This window comes from Sus scrofa, chromosome 3, assembly GCF_000003025.6.
Source record: "Sus scrofa isolate TJ Tabasco breed Duroc chromosome 3, Sscrofa11.1, whole genome shotgun sequence".
Lineage (NCBI taxonomy): Eukaryota > Metazoa > Chordata > Mammalia > Artiodactyla > Suidae > Sus > Sus scrofa.
This window is the reverse complement of record NC_010445.4, coordinates 22,104,397-22,125,809: the sequence shown is the minus strand read 5'-3', so window position 1 is coordinate 22,125,809 and position 21,413 is coordinate 22,104,397. Positions and strand designations below refer to the sequence as shown.

Genomic DNA, 21,413 nt, shown 5'->3' with positions numbered 1-21,413 from the left:
TCTTTCTTTCTCTCTCTCTCTCTCTCTCTCTCTCTCTCTCTCTCTCTCTCTCTTTCTTTCTTTCTTTCTTTCTTTCTTTCTTTCTTTCTTTCTTCTCTCTCTCTCTCTCTCTCTCTCTCTTTCTTTCTTTCTTTCTTTCTTGTCTTTTGTCTTTTTAGGGCTGCACCCACACCATGTGGAGGTTCCTGGGCTAGGGGCTGAATCAGAGCTGTAGACCCCAGCCTACACCACAGCCACAGCAATGCGGGATCCAACCTGTGTCCTCTTGGATACCAGTTCGGTTCGTTAACCACTGAGCCACGATGGGAACGCCCCCTCAGACCTTTTTCTTAAACAAAGAGGTAGGATATTGTAATTGTCTATCTTCATCTTGCTAGTTTCTTCAGCACGTGAGTGCATGTCAGTGGCCCAAAGTTATTGACATGTATGTAGCATTTCAGAGTGAATATGCTATAGATCATTTACTGCTTCCCCTGTGGATGGACACTTAGGTTATTTCCTTTTTTTTTTTTTTGTCATTGCCGACAACCTCCCACATAACTGAGTGTTAGTAGGTATTGCTTTGACCAGTTGTTCTGGAGACACGTGCTGAGGACAAATGAGAATGTGGGATGTTGAAGAAAGGACCTTCAAAAGGAGTTCATGAAGAGGGACTCTTGGTTCACAGAGTGTGAGACAATGGCTTTATATATTTTAGGTCTATTCCAATGTTTTATTTATTCTTCTTTAAATACTATTTTTATCAGAGGCTAGTTGATTTACTGGGCTGTGTCAATTTCTGCTGTACAACATAGCGACCTGGTCATACATATCTATGCATAGATGATAGCCTTAAAACTACACAATTATTCAGACTTTTCTAATAGATGGTTGCATTTTTTTTGGGGTGTGAGGGAGGAAGACTAGGAACGTTCTAGAAGAAGAACAATTCTTAGAAAAACAGTTAACAGTAGTGCTATCCTTTATGGATTCAGCAGTGCATTAGGTAACCTCCACCAGTATGCGGAGGCCACATTTGCTCTGAAGGTCCTTTGATGGAAACAGGCAGATCTCTCCCCTCACCCCCCACCAGCCTCATATCGAGGCAAGCCATGTCCCCTTGATTGGGACTCTTTTTTCCTATACACTTCGCAGACTTCCACCAGGGGGGAAGGTTGCTATTTCTGCTTTGTGTGAAGCATCTTGTACCATCTGGGCTGGCTGAATTTCAACAAAGATAGTAAAGAAACATTTATCAAGAAAAATCAAAGTCAGCCTTGCCAAGTGTGGTCTAGAGAGATTTGCTGTCTCGATACATATGCAGCTCTCTTGCTGCTGGGAAACAGGACTGTCATTTGAAAAGCTTCAGGAGGGGCAGGCCTTCAGATCTTAGCCTGCAGCTACTGTCAGCTGCTCCTGATGCAGGGGCTTTAGTAGCTCCTGATACAGGGGCTTTAGTAGCCAGCGCTCTTAGAGATGTGAACGCCTGCAGTCCCGGAATCAGTTCTCCTCTGTTCCTTTCCGTGGAAATATTTGGCCCCCTGGGTGGAAGAGAGACCCAACAGAACAGGAGTAGAATAAGGATCTGGAAAGGTTGGAGGAGAGAGGGAGTCAGATCTCAATTAGGAATGTTTGGTTCAGGGGAAGCAGAGGCCCAAGGAAAGATCATTCTTAAATCGTTCTTTTTTTTTAGCTTTTAATTAATTAATTAATTAATTTTTGCTTTTTAGCTTAGGGGTGTTCCCAGGCTAGGGGATGGAGTCAGAGCTATAGCTGTCAGCCTACACCACAGCTCACAGCCATGCCAGCTCCTTAACCCACTGAGCGAGGCCTGAGATTGAACCCACATCCTCATGGATACTAGTCGGATTCATTTCCATTGCACCACAATGGGAACTCCTCTTGAACCATTCTTGTGAGGTTGGCTCAAGAATGCACCACACAGACGTCCTGCCAAGAGCACTCTGAAAGGGCTGTGAGGTTGCAAAGGTACAGTAGAAGCATGTTCTGGTGATTGTCTTGTGGTTGTCAGTTTATGAGGCAGGGGAGGGGAGAGAGTGGTCTCAGAAGAAAGAAAGCTTTTCCACTTGCGTATGTGTTGCCAGTCAAACAGATGGACAAGTTTCTGGCACTTCAGAGCATCTTAAATCATGTTTTTCTGCAGCAGCTCACTAGGTGAGGGATGTGTCATTCCAAGATCCCAGCCCAGAAACTGGCACATGCTGTTTGCCTTGGAAGGCTCCATAAATGAGAGAAAGGAACAGCAGGAGATTGTATTCCATGGAGAAAAATGTATGGGGATATTAAGATATCGTATCATCTAGGAAAGTTTTCCTTAATGTGTGCTCTGTGGGCCAGCAGCGTCGGCATCACCTGAGAACTTGGTAGAGAAGCGAATGAGAAGGTGTCACTCCCAGACTTCCTGAGTCAGAATCTATCTGTGGGAGTGGGTCCCAGGAATATGTGTCTCAGGTCCCCCGGGGACCCTTATCCACACCAAGGTTTGGATAAGGGATGGAAAAATCATGCCTTCCTATGGAAAGTGCAGATGGAAAAGTCACGATGCATTACTCTCAAGAAGAAAAACCACAGGTGGTTTTATTTCTTATCATCCCATTTAGAAATGGTTAAGTCTTCATAATAAAGAGAGAAATGTAGTAAAAGAGGGCGCTGAATATGAATAATTATAACAATGAAATAGCAATAATATAGCTGGCATTTATTGACTATTCCCAAGTGCCAGGATCTGTGCTAAACATGTATATTCTTTATCCAATTAAACTTTTATAAGAACCCAGTGAGGTATGTATTATTTCCATTTTATTTTTTATATTTTTTGTCTTTTTGTCTTTTCTAGGGCTGCACCTGTGGCATATGAAACTTTCCAGGCTAGGGGTCGAATTGGAGCTGTAGCTGATGGCCTGAGCCAGAGCCACAGCAACGAGGAATCAGAGCCACAACTGTGACCTACACCACAGCTCACGGCAACGCTGGAGCCTTAACCCACTGAGCGAGACCAGGGATGGAACCCTCAACCTCATGGTTCCTAGTTGGATTCGTTAACCGCTAAGCCACAATGGGAACTCCTATTTCCATTTTATTGATCAAGCATTTGAGGTTCAAGAACTGCTAGGCAGGATACAGACCCTAGTATCATACAGCCTTTTATCCACTACACTATATGACCTGGCTACTGTCTCATTAGAAATCAATTATACTTTAAATAAATATGGCTTTATAGATTCCTTCGTGACAGGGTCAACCTCTTAGGTTGGCCCCCTTGTCCCCAGTATGCAACAGAATACCTGACACATACTAGGGATCTGCTTATCGAACTTAACCAAATCGAAGATAGAAATTCTTGTTTTTGGTGCAGGCTGAGATGGAGCATGAATTCAACCTGTGGACAGATGGAAGAAAGGGCCATTCACTAGAATGCAGAGCAGTGTCCGTGCAGAATAAGTTACAGCTTGCCTCCTGGGTTCCCCTGTCACTCCTGTCACAGTCCACCCAGCCCTTTCTTCCTCCCAATTCATTCAGTCCCAATCCCTTACTTACAATATGATCTTAGGCAAGTCAGATCCCCACCCCCCATCCCAAGCAGAGATGAGCTGCTTGGATGTAGGAAAATAAAGGGAAGATATTTGCATGTAACTCGGGTTGTGTTTGGTCAGATAAAATGGAAGGAAATAGGAGCAAGGGAGTTCAGAGTGTTTTCAGGAAGTGATTATAAGGCACCTCCAACTTTAAACTGAGGGTAAACGGAAGAAAGGCAGGTGGGAATGAGGAGAAAAAGACAATGCATTGGCTCAATAGACTGATGATAGCAGACGTGTAGCGGTGCTAGATACCAGAGTTAATGAACTAGGAAAATGGGAAGTGGCATAAGAGCATGGGGTACATGAAACTGAGTATGAGAAAGCAGTGTAATTTCTGGATGCTCAGCAGCAGGGAGGAGGTGACTGTGATGGAGTGGAAGCAAAGGTTGCAGGGAGGAGGCAGATGCTTTATCCTCTACTTCTCTGTCTCTGTTATCTTATTGCATTTATGAAACACTTAGAAAAAAATGTTGGGTGGTGGCTGTGGTCATGGGTATCTTTGTCTTATTCCTGACTTTAACGGGATTGCATTTATCATTAACCATGGTGATATTATTTCAAATAGCCTTTATCCTGTGAAGAACATTTCTTGTTATTTATAACTAAATGCAATGATCCTATGGTTTTCTCTTTTGACCTATAAATATGATGAATATTTTAATAAAAGATTTCTAAGAACGAACCATCTTTGCATTCCTGGTAGGAGTCATTGTTGATGAGCCTTCTAAGAGACAGTTTGGTTTGATCTAAAGTAATATATTGATTACTTTAGATTTTCCTATTATAAAGGGGGATGGTTGGCCCTGCATCCTTGAGATCTACACAGCTCTCACTTTCTAATCTCCTTCTCTTGGCTGTTTACATTACTGGTTTTTGAACTGACTCCTAGTAAACTTAACTTCCCATCAATCCAGGCTGATGTCTTAAATACTTAATTTTTCCTATGGCCAGTTGCATCTACTCTGTTGACCCTATGCTTTCTTTCCCTCTTTAAGCTGGCCTTTAGGGTCCTTTACCCAGGGTGTTCTTGGTTGAGGGTGGAGCCGAGCTATGATGCTGATATTTTTCCAGCCTTCGCTCTATGGGCTGTCTGAGTACCAGTGAAGGGGTCTATGTGAGTAACAAGTGCACTTTAGAGGGCAGTTCTTTCCCTTTTATTTTTTTATTTTTATTTTATTTTATTTTTTTTATTAGTTTTTCCCTTTTAGGTTTTTCTTTTGGAATTCAGGTAAAATTTGCACAACATAAAATTAACCATTAACCATTTTACAGTGTACAGTTCAGTGGTATTTAGCACATTCACGGTGTTGGGCAATCATTATTTCTTTTTTTTTTTTTTTTGTCTTTTGTTGTTGTTGTTGTTGTTGCTATTTCTTGGGCCGCTCCCGCGGCATATGGAGGTTCCCAGGCTAGGGGTCTAATCGGAGCTGTAGCCACCGGCCTACGCCAGAGCCACAGCAACTCGGGATCCGAGCCGCGTCTGCAACCTACACCACAGCTCACGGCAACGCCGGATCGTTAACCCACTGAGCAAGGGCAGGGACCGAACCCGCAACCTCATGGTTCCTAGTCGGATTCGTTAACCACTGCGCCACGACGGGAACTCCGCAATCATTATTTCTATCTAGTTCCAAGCAATTTCATCATCCCTAAAGGAAACCCCACAACCATTAGGTAGACGCTCCCCATTCCCCCTACCACCAGCTCCTGGCAACCACTAGTCTTCTATCTGTCTTTCTGGAACTACTGGTTTTGGAGAGTTCATATAAATTCAGTCATACAGCATGTGACCTTTTGCATCAGAGTATGCACATGTTCATAGCAATGCTATTTGCAATAGTCAAAAAGTATGAACAACCCCAATTTTGATCAACTGATGAATGGATAAACAAAATTTGATATGTCCATGCAAGGGGATATTATTCAGTCATCTGTGTAGTACTAATAGATGCTACAGTGTGGATGAACCTTGAAAGCACTAGCTAAATGATGGAGGCCTATCTTTCTTAGAGGCTTTTTGGAAGACAAGCTTAGAGAATTTATAGTTAATCTAGGGGGCCAAGTGGGGAAAGCAGTATGACAGCCAGAGACCAATTTATTTTATTTTATTTTATTTTACTTATTTTTTAGGGCCGCACCTGCGGCATATGGAAGTTCCCAGGCTAGGGGTCCCATTGGAGCTACAGCTGCCGGCCACAAGCACAGCCACAGTAACACCAGATCTAAGCCGAGTCTGCCACCTACACCACAGCTCATGGCAACCCCGGATCCTTAGCCCACTGAGCAAGGTCAGGGATTGAACCTGCATCCTCATGGATCCTAGTTGGGTTCGTTACCGCTGAGCCAGTACGGGAACTCTCAGAGATCCATTTTAAGCCAATATGGAGCAGAGTCTACATCTTATCAGTTTATCTCACTTTGTATGCTTCTCCGCCATTGATGTTAACAAGGGAAAATTCCCATTCAATAAATGTCATGCCAAGGACCTTTTCGCACATTCAACAACCATCATTGGCTGGTGCTTAAACACTGTGGGGCCATCAATGTTAAAACTGCCTTTTCTCTTTTTCAGTAAGAGATGCTAAAAACCTTGTACCTATGGACCCCAATGGCTTGTCAGACCCTTACGTGAAACTGAAACTGATTCCTGATCCCAAGAGCGAGAGCAAGCAGAAGACCAAAACCATCAAGTGCTCCCTCAACCCCGAGTGGAACGAGACATTTAGATTGTAAGTCAAAAGTCGTGCAGCCCAGCCTGGGTGGGCGGAGGGTGGGATGTGGGGCCCAAGGGAGGAGAGAGGTCCTCTCCCAGGTTCTCTTTCTCCTCCAGCTGTGCCTCGTTGCCCCCTTTCTTCCTTCCCTTCTTCCCTTCCATCTGCATTTTTGCATGCAAGCCAAGTAAATATTGGAACTTTTTTTTTTTTTTAATGTAGTGTTGAGAATGTCTTTGGTGTAGGAGAGTGGGTGGAATGGAAACTATCCCGGGCAAATTGTGGGAGAAGCTCTGGGTCTTGGCACACATGGCACACAAGGGACGTCACCGGTAGGGTGTGGGGATAACCCCTCTAGGGCTGGGTGCATGGATAATGCTAGGTGTGCAGCCTGCTGGGAGCTCTCTGCCAGCTGCCATGCAGTCTTCCCTGGCTAGTGCTCCCTGAATGTGAGGTCACTTCTTGATGAATCTGGGCTAACACGTATGAGATGTATCAGCCGATATTTATTGAGCATGTATTATGCACCCACCACTGTATTTAGTGATCTAGCTGGGTTAGTCATTTCACCCCGATTTTACCAGTGGGGCTTAAAGAGGTTAAAGAACAGGAATTACCGTGGAGGCTTGGCGGTCATGAACCTCACTGGTATCCATGAGAACGAAGGTTCGATCCCTGGCCTCGCTCTGTGAGTCGGGGATCCGGTGTTGCCATGAGCTATGGTGTGGGCCGTAGATGTGGCTCAGATCCTGCATTGCTGTGACTGTGGGGTAGGCCGGCAGCTGCAGCTCTGATTCGACCCCTAGCCTGGGAACTTCCATGTGCTGCAGATGCAGCCCTAAAAAGACAAAAAAAAAAAAAAAAAGAGGTTAAAGAACAGTCCAATGTCCCACAACAGATACAGGGTAGAGCTGGATTCTGTGACAGTATGAGTCCCACAGCCACGGGCCAAAAGCATGACACCTCGTGGTCACTCCATTCCCTCTTTCCCCTCTCAGGGCAAAACTGGGGGCCCATCGCAGCCTCTGTCAAAGGTCATACCTTAGAACGGACAATTTCCTCCAGACTGGCCCCAGCCAGATTCTTTTTCTCCATAGATTTCCTTAGCCTTGTCCTCAACACGCATGTGTGCAGACACTTGTGCAACGAAATGGTTGATATCCGTAGTTCTTTTTTTTGTTTTTTGGCCACCCCGAGGCATGGAGTTTCTGGGGCCAGGGAGCAGATGCTGTGGCAGCGCTGGATCCCTAACTCACTGTGCCGGGCCAGGGATTGAACGTGGGTCCCAGCACTCCAGCAATGCCACTGATCTCATTGCACTGCAGTAGGAACGCCTCCATAGTTCTTAGGGCGACTGTGTCAATAGGATTTCCTGAACTTCGTGGACTCTATTAAGACATAAGGCAACAGCAATAGTTAGAACTATCCGTGTCAGAGCTGACCGAGGTTCTCTGTCTGTTCAAGCCACAGGCTGTAAAACAAGAAAAGCTCTCCCTCCCTGGGGAGCCTGCCTGGGATGGAAACGGAATATGTTTCTTGCAACAGCTTGTAATCTTTAAAAATTCCTACCTTCGGGCTTTGTCCTCTTGTATATTTCATCTGATTGAGAAATCAGCATAACTACCACTGACTTCTTTTTTCCTCCTTGCAGCCAGCTGAAAGAGTCAGACAAAGACAGAAGACTGTCTGTAGAGATTTGGGATTGGGATTTGACCAGCAGGAATGACTTCATGGGATCTTTGTCTTTTGGGATTTCCGAACTGCAGAAAGCCGGTGTTGATGGCTGGTAAGGAAGATTTTGTTTTGAAACCTACAGTCCAGCTTGGTCCATCAAAACATGGCATCAATGGAGTTCCCGTCGTGGCACAGTGGTTAACAAATCCGACTAAGAACCATGAGGTTGTGGGTTCGATCCCTGGCCTTGCTCAGTGGATTAAGGATCCGGTGTTGCCAGGAGCTGTGTGGTGTAGGTCACAGACCTGGCTCGGATCTGGCGTTGCTGTGGCTGTGGCGTAGGTTGGTGGCAACAGTTCTGATTAGACCCCCTAGCCTGGGAGCCTCCACGTTCTGCGGGTGCACCCTAAAAAGACAAAAGACAAAAACAAAACAAAACAGGGGATCAAGGCTGTGAGCTATGGTGTAGGTCGCAGATGAGGCTTGAATCCTGCGTTGCTGTGGGTGTGTTTGTGGCCAGCAGCTGTAGCTCCGGTTCCACCCCTAGCCTGGGAAGCTCCATATGCCGCAGGTACGGCTCTAAAAAGAAAAAAAAGAAAAAAGAAAAAAGGATCAAGTATGTTGCACTTTTTCTCCTAAATGTCAAGGACTAAAGCAGAATCACAAAGCAATAACTGGTGGATTGGCTCTGCCTCACAGATACATTTTATTTATTTAGTCTTCATATTAAAGAAAAATAAAGAATTAGTTGCCAATATTTTCAAAATCAGGAAATTTCCCATAAAATTTGGGCCTAGAAGGCAACAAATGAGAACAGTTGAATAGTTAATACCCCCTTGAGGCAGGACATGGATTTTTAAAAAGTTTATGGCCATACCCAAGGCATATGGACGTTCCTGGGCTAGGGATCCGGTATAAGCTGCAGCTGTGACCTCTACCACAGTCACAGCAACACCAGATCCTTAACCGGCTATGCCAGGCCAGGGATCCAACCTTCACCTCCGCAGTGATCTGAGCCACTGCAGTTGGATTCTCAACCCAGTGCACCCCAGCGGAAACTCTAGGACATGGATTTTCTCTTTGACACAATCCTTACCAGTCCCTATTATTTTATATCTGCCCCCCACTTTACACAATTATATGACTTGACAGGCTTCGGGGCACTAAAATGCCTCTTGCACTTTTATCCCCAAATATGTGTGCTCCATTGTCAGATTTGACTCCTTCAGCAGATGTTTCTGCATCATTGGCACTGTTTGCCAAGCTTGACCACGAAAGTGCCAGAAGGTTGCTTTCCTGGTCAGTTGCACTCTATCCTTTGTTCTGGCATTTTTGCTTTGTTCCCTTCTAATGGCAAAAAAAAAAAAAAAAAAAAAAAAAAAAAAAAAAAAAATCATGGCCCAGTAGTCCCAACAGAGAGGCTGGATAAATCCCCTTGGCAACCATTTCTTTCCCAGGTATCTGAGAAAAGGAGTAAGAAGAAATGGTCCAACTTAGCACTAGAACTTTGGGAGAAGTAGTGATGGGGGGCTGCTCCTGTCTCTTTAAGAGACATCGTTTCATTTCTAGAGGGTCCCACTCAGGGCTCTTTCTCTTATAAGTGAAAGGCAATCAAAATCAAACGGATTTAGCCAGAACAAGAATGGATCGTTGGGAGAACACAGCCTTTGCACAGCCCTCTTTACAACCTCCTTGTCTCTCCTCTACATTTATCAGAGGCTTTTACTCAAATATATGTGGATGGTCCCCTCCGTTCTTGTCACTGGAAAGACATCGAGTGCCTCCTGAAGCTTTAGCTTCTACAAAGGGATGGTAAACTTGAAGAAGAATTTACGCAGATGACTAGTCAGTGTCAACAACAACAACAAAAATCGTGGCCCAATTATCCCAACAGAGAGACTGGATAAATCCCCTTGGCAACCATTTCTTTCCCAGGTATCTGAGAAAAGGAGTAAGAAAAAAATGGTCCAACTTAGCACTAGATCTTTGGGAGAAGTGTGATGTGAAAGAAAGCAGAAGCTGAGAGTACACCAAAAAAAAACCACAAAGGTGTGCTAAAGCACAATTCACAAGTGGTTAAAGACATAATTCTCATAAAAGAAAAAAAAGAGCATTTGTCAAAGGTTTCCTTAGCTCAGGAAAGAGGAAACTGGGAAGAGGAATGCCTGGTTCCAGAGGTTTGAGAAACTGACATCTGTACGTCTGTAGACAGATGCTGAAGTCACTTGGCTCAGAGAAAAAACTGGCTGCTAACCAGGGCCATAGAAAATCACAACCATGGGGAGTTCCTTCCTGTTACCGCTCAGGGGTAATGAACCTGACTAGTATCCATGAGGTTGCGGGTTCAATCCCTGGCCCCACTCAGTGGGTGAAGGATCTGATGTTGCCGTGAGCTGTGGTGTAGGTTGCACAGGTGGCTTGGATCCCAAGTGGCTGTGGCTATGGTGTAGGTCGGCAGCTGCAGCTCTGATTCCATCGCTAGCCTGGGAATGTCACAACCATGGAGGTTAGCTACCAGCCTGAAGAAGGAAATCTCACCTCGGTTTTCTAAAAGTTTGCATCTATCTTTGCAGAGTTGGGAGACCATCTGTACCCTACTGGATGGTGAATAATAAATAGCAGTACCAGGCGGAAGGAGATAACTAGAAAATAATTAGAAAATGCTCGAGCATGACATTAAAAGGTCACACCGTCATCTTTTTGCCTTTTCCCCAAATTTTGGATAATTTTTCTTGACATATGGATGATTTGACTTTGCAGGCTCCCACTCCGGGTACTCACAGGCTGCTTGTTCCTTCCTCTTTAAATTGAGTGTAAAGAGGTTAAACAAAAATAATGCACCATCCCCCCACCCCCGGGGGGTGGGGGGGGTATAAAGGAGACAGGAGAGTACATAATAATAATAATTATAATAACAATAGCTACTGCTTGTTGACTCTCACTAGATGCCAGGCACTGGGCTGATCCTTTTCCAGGTGCCCTGAAGTCATGCATTGATACAGTATTAAGCAGATGTGCCAAAAAAAAAAAAAAAAAAAAAAAAAAAAAAAAAAAGAGCTGCTTTATTTTCTACAGGGGAAGTAGACTTTCCTATGCAGTTTTGCGGCCTCATGGTGGCCGAGGAGAAGGGACCTTCACAGTGTGTGGTGGCTTCTGGGCTTCACTGCTGCAGAGTGGCCAACCCTGCCTGGTTGCTGAACCAGTGCCCATGGAGGCAGGGCATGTTCCCCCCCACCCCTGCCCCAGCTGTGGGGCATCCTTCTGGCTTTGTGCTGAAGTTCCAGGTCTTGGGTTTGTGGGGTCCACTGGTGAGGTCCTTCTATTCAGTACCCTCTTTGTCGCACCCCGTATGCCACCACCTGCTCAGCACCTCCCTGACCCCTCATTGGGGAGTCTCCTGCATAGACATCCAGGAGTCCTCCATCTCCCAGCCTTCCAGTTGCTGTTGTGATTCTGTGGTCCTTGGGTAGGTCTCTGCCCAGGGTTCCAGGGAGGAGGGAGCCAAGCCCTCTGCTTTCACTCTATCCTAACCATCCCCCTTCCCATGAGTCTCCAGCCTCCAAAGGGCAGGACTGTCACATCCTACTTCCGGGGCCAGCACCTGCCTTGTTTTCTCCCCTGAAGCAAACAGCGGAGGGCAGGGAGGGTAGGAGGGCTTGATGCTATGGGAAGGTCTGCCGGGAGTGAGCCCAAATGTGACTGCATTTACACTTCGTCAGCCTTTAATGCTCCCATCAGTTCTGGGTGGAGCCTCGTTCCTGGGATCAGAGTAGTTGAGCAGTGAGTGAGCAGCACACAGCATCTAAGTGACAGTGCTAAGTGGAGTTTGGGTCCAGGTCTCTGTGATGCTGGCGCCTAAGCCCCTACACAGTGCATCCTGTCTACTGATAACAGGGGTTTGGCAGGTAGCCTGGCAGGTTGGCTTTTCTCACCAGTTGGATGCTTTAGGACTGCAGGTGAATCGCTTCGCCTCCCACACTCCCACCTTCTCAGCAGGTATGATTCCATTCATCAGGAATCCTTACAGCCCCCCCCCCCCCCCGCAGATATCTACCTCTGAGAAGAGTTGTAAAGTCGATGACGGGATAGAAAGGGAACTTTTGCAAAAGAAAAGCCTGCTTCCGACTTTGCAGATTAAAAAGTCCTCTTTAGATGTAGGGCCAAGAGGATGCTGCCTTACCTTGAAAGGTACCAAATTCGAGACATCTGGGTGCTTGTCCTAGGAATTTTTGTAACCCTATGTGATCTTGGGTAAGGCACATTCCCCCTGCCCCCCGCGGGAGACTCAGTTTCCCTGTTTGGAAGGGGCCACCCAGCTCTCTGTTGTTATAATTTAAGACCACATGGCAGAAATAGCAAAACAGCTGGGAAACCCGCCAGATGTGGTTCACCAGCCCCGGGCCCCTCATCTGCTGCAGTGTCTGTTGCCAAAGCCTCTTCTTTGTTTCTAATTTTATTTAGGCCGTGTTCTTTCTTTCCCCTTGTTTTTTTAGAGGTTCCTGTTTTTCCCCTTCAGAGCCTTAGCGCTGGGATTTTTGTATCTATTCTGTGTTTCTGTTGTCTCCTTTCCTGTAGGTTTGTTTGGTGGTTGTCTTTGAATTTCCGTTGACTATTTTGCTAATTTATTCTTTCTCTCGTAACTGACTCGGCTCTTTCAAAATAACGAACAAGCACAAGCATCGGAGGGAACAAAAATTTCCTGTTCTGATGTGTCGCGTTTGAGCTTTTGCGGCTGACTCAAAGCCTCCACTTGCGTTGTAAATTTTCTGTCTAATATGCTTTTATTTAAGCCTGTTGTAAAGACTCTAGTCTTAGCTTTTTGTTTATATTTGTATTATTAATGTTAAGTGACAATGTTTTATGGCCCAAGAATATGGCCTGGGCAGTTCTTCCTGTTTTTCTTTTCCTCTTTTTTTTTTTTTTTTTTTTTAATCTCTTTAGTTTTACTTAATGTACAGTCCATGCTGCTAGCTGGTCTGTGGGCATGTCAAGAAAAAGACTGTGTTAAGGTTTGTAGGATATATATTTCCACGTTTATTTATTCCACCTTTTTTATAATATCCAGAGCTCATCATATTTTCTTATTCTTTCCTTGATCTAAGTGTTGAATGCTTGTTAAGGTTCTTCCAGTGATTAAAAATGAAACTTTCTTTTTTTTGGTCTTTTTAGGGCCACACCCAAGGCAGATGGAAGTTCCCAGGCTAGGGATCGAATCAGAGCTGTAGTTGCTGGCCTACACCACAGCCACAGCCACAGCCACGCCAGATCTGAGCCGCATCTGTGACCTATACCAGAGTTCATGGCAACGCTGGCTCCTTAACCCACTGAGTGAGGCCACATCTTCATGGATGCTAGTCGGGTTCGTTGCCACTGAGCCATGATGAAAACTCCATTTCTTTCATTTCTAATGCTGTTGCTATATGTGTGTGTGTGGTGTCATTATTGCCTATTGGCCAAGCGATTTATTGTAGTGACATAAAGTTACTTTTGCCACAGTTAATTCTTTTTGCCCACGATTTTCCCTTGTTCGTGGGAGGCATTCATTCCTTCAGTGAACGTACATGGTGAGTCACCTGTGCGCAGAGGAGACTACAGAGAGTTGAAAACACACAAGAATCCTGGGTCTCGTGGACTTTTTATTTTGAGGACAACAAACAAAAATTTTTAAATGAACAAAATAGTAAAAAACAGAGTGTTTTGGAGTGCCCGTCGTGGCGCAGCAGAAACGAATCTGACTGGGAACCATGAGGTTGCAGGTTCGATCCCTCGTCTCACCCAGTGGGTTAAGGATCTGACGTTGCTGTGAGCTGTGGTGTAGGCTGGCAGACTTGGCTCAGATCTGATGTTGCTGTGGCTGTGGTGTAGGCCAGCAACTGTAGCTCCAATTAGACCCCTAGCCTGGGAACCTCCATATGTTGTGGGTGCAGCCCTGAAAAGATAAAAGCCAAAAAAAAAAAAAAAAAATAGAGTGTTTAATGCTGAGGAATGCTCTAGAGAAAAGTAAGCAAGAAACAAGGCTAAAGAATTCTGGGAGGTGGTGGCATTCTGATTTACTAGCGTGCTCAGGAAGGGATTCTCTGAAGAGGTGACATCTAGCCAAGACCTGATAGAGGTGAGGATATGGACCCTGTGGAGATCTAGGGAGAAATCGTCACAGAGAGAATAGCAAGTGCAAAGGCCCTGAGGCAGGTGTGTTCCTGGCAAGTCTGTGGATCAGTGAAGTGTCTGGTGTGGTTGGAGCTGTATCAGTGAGTCTGGGAGGCTTAGGGATGAGGGCTGGCAGGTTGAGGGCAGCTGGTAGGATGAGAACAGCCTGTGTGGGCCTTGTACACACTTTGTCTTCTGCTCCGAGTACTTTGGGGACCCAAGGAATGAGATCTGGTTTACCTTTTAACCTGTCCACTTTGGTGGCAGAGTGGCAGGTACCTCTTGCCTAGTGGATCATTGCCCGTTTGTCCGTATTTAATCATTCCAAGTCCTCTGGTTTTATGTAACTAGCAACATGCTATTAGATTTTTTAAAAGTTAAAAAAACAAACAAACAAACAAAAAAAAACCCTCATTCTGAAAATCTTTTCCATAGGGAAGTGTTTTCACGTGTTTGGTTTTAATTGCCACATTTCTGTTCTTTTCCTTTGCAATTTCATTCTCCCCCCACTTCTGAACAGATTATCTTATTAAATCATTGTTACTTTAAAATCATGTTTCTTTAAGCTTTCTTTTTAATAAAATAAATAATAAATAATAGTAATGATGTTTTGGAGTTCCCGTTGTGGCTCAGTGGAAACAAATCTGACTAGCACCCGTGAGGACGCAGGTTCAATCCCTGGCTCTGCTTAGTGGGTTAAAGATCTGGCATTGATGTGAGCTGTGGTGTAGGTCGAAGACACGGTTGGGATTCTGTGTTGCTGTGGCTGTGGTGTAGGCCAGCAACTGCAGCTCCAATTCGACCCCTAGCCTGGGAACCACCATATGCTGTGGGTGTGGCCCTGAAAAGACCAATAATAATAATAACAATAATAATAATAGTAACAATGATTTTTGGTCTTATCTCTGTTTCTCTGTCTCTCTCTCTCACACACACACAAATTAAGGCTTTGAAATCAGACTTCTGGGTTTGAATTTCTGTTCCACCACTTCCTAGCTGTGTACCCTTGGGCAAATTACTTTGCCTCTCTGTGCCTTCTTTCCTCGTTTGGAAGTAATAGTGGTAATTGAGTCACAGGATTGTTGTGACATTAAATTAATTAATATAAGTGAAGCCCAGGGTCTGGTGCATAGTAAGCACTCAGTAAGTTTTAGCCTTATTCCTAATCGAATAATTCACAGAAAACTAGAAGTAAGAAAACAGAAATATTATCAGACTCTTATTGCTCAGAGATAATCATTCTAGGAAATATAATTTTGGAGGTTTTTTTTAAATTTTTGTAGCTTTATTTATTTTTTGCTTTTTTTTTTTAGAGCCGCACCCGTGGCATATGAAAGTTCCCAGGCTAGGGGTCTCATCAGAGCTACAGCTGTGCCGCCCCACACCACAGCCATAGCAACACTGGATCTGAGCCATGTCTGCGACCTACACCACAGCTCATGACAAGGCCCGATCCCTGACCCACTGAGCGAGGCCAGGAATTGAACCTGCAGCCTCATGGATACTAGGCGGATTCGTTTCCACTGAGCCACAATGGGACCTCCATATTTGGAGATTTTTCTGTGTGTGTGCATGCATGTGTGTGTGTAAAACAAAAGCGAAATCTTACTGTGCATCCTGCTTGGTAGCCTGCATTTTTACCTAACAACGCATTATCAACCCTTTTCCCTATCATTCAGTAATCTTGGTTTACTGAATGGCAACATCCTTTTCTAATTTTTATTCTTTTAAATGCAAGTATCGATAATTTAGAATGTTGTGTTCGTTACTGGTGTACAGCAAAGTGATTCAGTTATACTTATATGTATACATTCTTTTTCTTAGTTTCCAGTATAGTTTATTACAAGATAGTGAATATAGTTCCCTGTGCTCTACAGTAGGGCTTTGTTGTTTATCTGTTTTATATGCAATAGTTTGTATCTGCTAATCCAGACTCCCGATGTATCTCTCCTCTGCCTTTGAATGGCAACATCATTTTTATTAGCTTCCCATGGTCCATTCATATAGCTCTGCCTCAACTTACATAATCATATGTGTATTATAAATAGGCAGGGCTTACCTATATAAATAATTCCAGTAAATAAACACACTTATAGTGAAACCTTTGTGCATGGCTTTCATTATTTCCTAATAAATTTCTAAGCTTGGACTCAAAGGCTTTGAGAACATATGCATTATTAAAGCATTTGCCAAAATGTTCTGTCATTTTCTTCAGTCAATTTACATTCTCACAAATGCAAGTGTGAGACTTTTTCATTTCACCCACTCTTGTCAACATCTGGTATTAGAAGTTTCAAAGATGATGCAGAGGCTATACATATTTTGTTACTAATTATACATGTTTACATAATATACATACATAATATACATTATTATGTATACTTTATTTGGTAACATAAACATTTTATTATACATATATTTGTTACCAGTTATGGTGAATGTTTTCATTTGCATATTGTCATTTTTTATATTTATAAGTGAATATGTCCTGTGTTTTGCCTATCATTTCCTTATTACTTTAGAAGAATTTTTTGTTTTTTGGTCTTTTTTTTTGCCTTTTCTAGGGCTGCTCCCACGGCATATGGAGGTTCCCAGGCTAGGGGTCTAGTTGGAGCTGTTGCTGCCGGCCACAGCCACAGCCACAGCCACAGCAACGCGGGATCCGAGCCAGGTCTTTCACTTACACCACAGCTCACGGCAATGCCGGATCCTTAACCCACTGAGCAAGGCCAGGGATCAAACCTGGAGCCTCATGGTTCCTAGTGGGATTCGTTAACCACTGCACCACAACGGGAACTCCTAGAAGAACTTTTTAAGTAACAAAGATAATACTATGTCTTTGCTGAAATATATGCTGCTATATTCCCCTCGGTCATGTTTTAGGTTAATTTTGGTAATATGCATTTTTCTTAATGATATATAAAATGCTCCATTCTACTCTAATTAATGTAATAAATATCAAGCCAAATGCCAGAGAAAGTTCTCATTTGTCTTCGAGTCCATTAATTGCATTGATTATCTTCTGAATTATCTATCCCAATGTTTACGGTCACCAATGGATTTTAAAATTCAGTAATTCTGTTGTTCTTTTGAAAGTAGTCTTTCCGAAGCTCAGCTTATTCTCTTTTCATAGATGTGTTACCTCTTGAATCTCACCGAAGATGTGAATTCGGTATTTTCTGGAATGTTCTCTCTTTCTTCACCGGTTCTATGCCCTGGGAAGGACTTAGATGATTCTTCATTGCTTCTCTTTACTCGAATGTGTTTTTCGTGTGCCCATCTTTATAGAAGGGTAAACACAGACATGTTGAGTGTCCCTGCTCGAATCTTTCCCATCCAGATGAAGCGAGACTTCATCATTGTGTTTTTTGGGGTTCTTCTGTATCAGGTCGGGGGTCCTGGTCCTGCGGCTCTTTGGGAGAGGGCTACAGCTGGAAACAGCTGCACAACAGGCAAGCCATACCGCCCTGTGAAGGGGCATCTTCCCCTGTTGGTTTTGGGCATCTCAGAGTTGGAAGGGGTGCCAGCTCCTCCTTTCTAATGGGCACAGTTGTCTGTATCCGGAGCCAATAGTGACAATGTACTGGCCAGAGGGAAGCGCAGTGGGCCGTGTGCTCTGACCCAGGTACTGATGTGTCCCATGCTTCCTGAGTACGGGTGGGAATCGGTGACCCTCATCTAGTCCCCAGTAGCCTGATCCAGAGCTCTTAGTGGAGTCCTGTTGGGGTCCCCATTGACCGATCACAACTGGTCAAGCCCCCTTGATGTGTAGTTTTCCAAAGTGTGGGACCCCAAATGGCTTAGATGGTACATGGTTGGGGCAGTGAATGGTGCCAACAAAACTACTCTCTTGTCTGCACTGCTGCAGTTCTTGAGGAGAATGTCTCAGAGGGTGTGGTGTATCCTTAATGCTCTTTAACCCATGCTACTTGCTGAGCTCCCATTTTAATGGGGGGGGGGGACAGGTGTTAGTCACAGAGCCTTTGATTAAGCAACACTATCTACTTGGTTTGGGGTGAGTTTGAGTTGCATATGTTTACTTTTTTACGGGTGCCTACTGTCTGCTTGTAACAAGTGATACTGGCTTTCTTTACAAGGAAGAGCTGTAACGTGCCCTTTTAAAAGGAATGTTTGTCCTGTTAGGGGTGCTCTCACAGCATATGCAGGTTCCCAGGCTAGAGGGCAAATAGGAGCTGTGGCCTCCAGCCTACACCACAGCCACAGCAACACGGGATCCAAGCTGCATCTGTGACCTACACCCCAGCTCCCAGCAATGCCAGATCCTTAACCCACTGAGCGAGGCCAGGGATTGAACCTGCATCCTTATGGATGCTAATCAGATTCGTTTCTGCTGAGCCATAATGGAAACTCCTAAAATGAATTTATTATTTTAAAAAGGAGTTAGTAGATGCAAACTATTACATTTAGAATGGATAAGTGACAAAGTCCTACTATATAGCACGAGGAACGTTATCCAATCTCTTGGGATAGAACCTGATGGACGATAAAAATGACAAAAAGGATCATATGACTGGGTCACTTTGCGGTACAGCAGAAATGGACCTAACGTTGTAAATCAACAATACTTTAATTTAAAAATTAAAAATACAATACAAATAAAACAAGTCAGTCCAAAGATAAGATTAAAAAAAATGAAAGGGTTCCATGAAAAGCATTAAGTCAATAATAACACCCCGACTTGGCAAAATCCACACAGGTGGATGGATTTGGCTAAACACGGCTCCGTGTTCTCTTACTAGTACTTGAAGTTACAGAACTTCCTGAAAATCCCTGCAGTGTGGATAGCACCCGTCCTGACTTCCAGCAGAGATACAGATGTGCTCTTATTTTCGTATTTCTTTGGGTAATTTCCGTGGACATTTGGAAGACGAGCATTGCATATTAAGTGCGGAGGCATACCGGCTCAAATTGTCATCTCGGCTTTGAGTCACCCATCTCTCTATTTTCAGAAGCGGCCCAGAAAGATTTGTGAATGGAGAAAACAATTGTGATGAAAATTGGAGATTTCGGTTCAGAAGTCTCTGGGCATTAGCAGTTGGGTTTTTTTTTTTTTTCTTCCCTCCTGCCTTTGGCAAGACTCTTTTCCTTCCTTCATCTCAGTCTGACTAGTTGGAAACATCTTGGTGGTCTAGGAACAAACGGAAACCATCCTATGTATTATGTGAATATTCATGTCAATTACAATGCTGATGATGGCTTTTCTCAAACACCTGCTACGTGCCAGGCACCAAGCTTTTCACTTTCCATGCGTTGTCACATTTCCGCTTCACAATAGCCCTATGAAAAAGACTTTTATTCCTATTTATAGGAGAAAAAAATCAAGGTTCAGAGGGTCGACCTAGCTTATTCAGCTATTCAAAGAGCTGAGGGCAGAGGAGAGATCTGAACCCACGTGTAGACTGACTCCAGGGCTGGTGTGTTTTCTCGGGAGGTTGACTGTGGAACACGTTGGGAAGGTTTCTGCAGAAAGTAATGAGGTCCTACTCTATAGAGCAGGGAACTATATCCAATCTCTTGGAAAGATAAGAAAAAGAATGTGTATATATATGTACAGCAGAAATTGGCATGACGTTATAGATCAACTATACTTTTAAAAAAAGATGGGGTAAAATTAAAAAAAAAAAAAAAAAAAAGACAACAACCAAAGGCACATACCGCATGATATCACTTGTATCTGGAATCTAAGGTATGGCATGAATGGACCCATCTACAGAAGAGAAACAATCTCATGGACATGGAGAACAGACTCGTGGTTGCCGGGGGGGGGGGAGATGGAGTGGGATGGACTGAGAGTTTGGGGTTCATAGATGCATTTGGAGTGGATAAGCAATGAGGTCCTGCTGTGTAGCACAGGGAACTATATCTAGTCACTTGTGATAGGACATGATGGAGGAGAATGTGAAAAAAAGAATGTATGTATATGTATGACTGGGTCACTTCGCTGTGCAGCAGAAATTGACAGAACATTGTAAATTGACTTTTTTTTTTGGTCTTTTTGTCTTTTTGCCTCTTCTAGGGCTGCTCCCACGACATATGGAGGTTCCCAGGCTAGGGGTCGAATCGGAGCTGTAGCTGCCAGCCTACGCCAGAGCCACAGCAATGCGGGATCCGAGCCGCATCTGTGACCTACACCACAGCTCACGGCAACGCCGGATCATCAACCCACTGAGCAAGGCCAGGGATCGAACCCACAACGTCATGGTTCCTAGTTGGATTCGTTAACCTCTGAGCCACGACGGAACTCCTGTAAATTGACAATTAAAAAAACCCAGCATCAATGAGTGAAGACCATCATCATGCCCTTTTGCAGCTGAGGGCTGGGTTGGCAATGTGGCAGCGTGTTCAAGTGAAAGGGGGGTAGAAACAGTGTGAGTGGAATCCATTGGCCATGGGAGGTCTTCATAGCATTCTTCAGAGTCAGAAAGCACTTAAAGGGCAAAAAAAAAAAAATAGATAGAACATACAGTAATGAATGATATACCTAGAAAATTGTGTGTGTGTCTGTGTGAATGTGTAGGTAGAGACAACTTTGCATCCTATAAATCCATTTTTTTCTGATGTGTTTATGATGGCTATAAAAATAGTGTCCCTGGCCACCCCCACCCCCACACACACCCCAAAAGAAAAAGTCCCCAATACGTATTTTTACATATTGAGTTCCCCTCGTGGTGCAGCGGAAACGAATCCGACTAGGAGCCCTGAGGTGGCGGGTTCAAGCCTCACTCAGTGGTGGGTTAAGGATCTGGCGTTGCTGTGAGCTGTGGTGTAGGTCACAGGCGCATCTTGGATCCTGTGTTGCTGTGGCTCTGGCGTAGGCCGTAGGCCAGTGGCTACAGCTCCGATTTGACCCCTAGCCTGGGAACCTCCATATGCTGTGAATGCAACCCCAAAAAGACCAAAACAACAACAACAACAAAAAAGTAGCGCTTTCTGTAGACATTCCTGACTTATCCTGACCAACTAAATGATATCAAGTAGAATTATGAAATTTGTCCTTTCCCTTGCTCCCTTTAGGTTTAAGTTACTGAGCCAGGAGGAAGGCGAGTACTTCAACGTACCTGTGCCACCAGAAGGAGGGGAGGGCAATGAGGAACTGCGGCAGAAATTTGAGGTGAGATGTCTGTCTTTCTGCATCAGTGGGAACCTGTTGAGTCTGCCTCTGTACTGTTTTTTTCTTGTTTACGATGTGTTTTCTACCAAGGCCTTTCATGACCCTCTGCCTTTGCAATGTTGTTCCATCTCTCAGAAAACTCGTATTTATCCTTCAAAACCCCAATCAAAT

General features: G+C 44.3%; 1 protein-coding gene across 2 annotated transcripts in view; it reads left to right on the top strand.

Moving 5' to 3' along the window:
- PRKCB (protein kinase C beta) overlaps positions 1 to 21,413 on the top strand; it is a 388,402-nt gene that overhangs the window by 257,819 nt on the left and 109,170 nt on the right. For both annotated transcript variants that reach the window (XM_021086460.1, XM_021086459.1), the window contains exons 6-8: positions 6,151 to 6,307; positions 7,941 to 8,075; positions 21,146 to 21,242. In XM_021086460.1, coding sequence (XP_020942119.1) covers positions 6,151 to 6,307; positions 7,941 to 8,075; positions 21,146 to 21,242 — 389 coding nt within the window. The remainder of the gene's footprint in view (positions 1 to 6,150; positions 6,308 to 7,940; positions 8,076 to 21,145; positions 21,243 to 21,413) is intronic.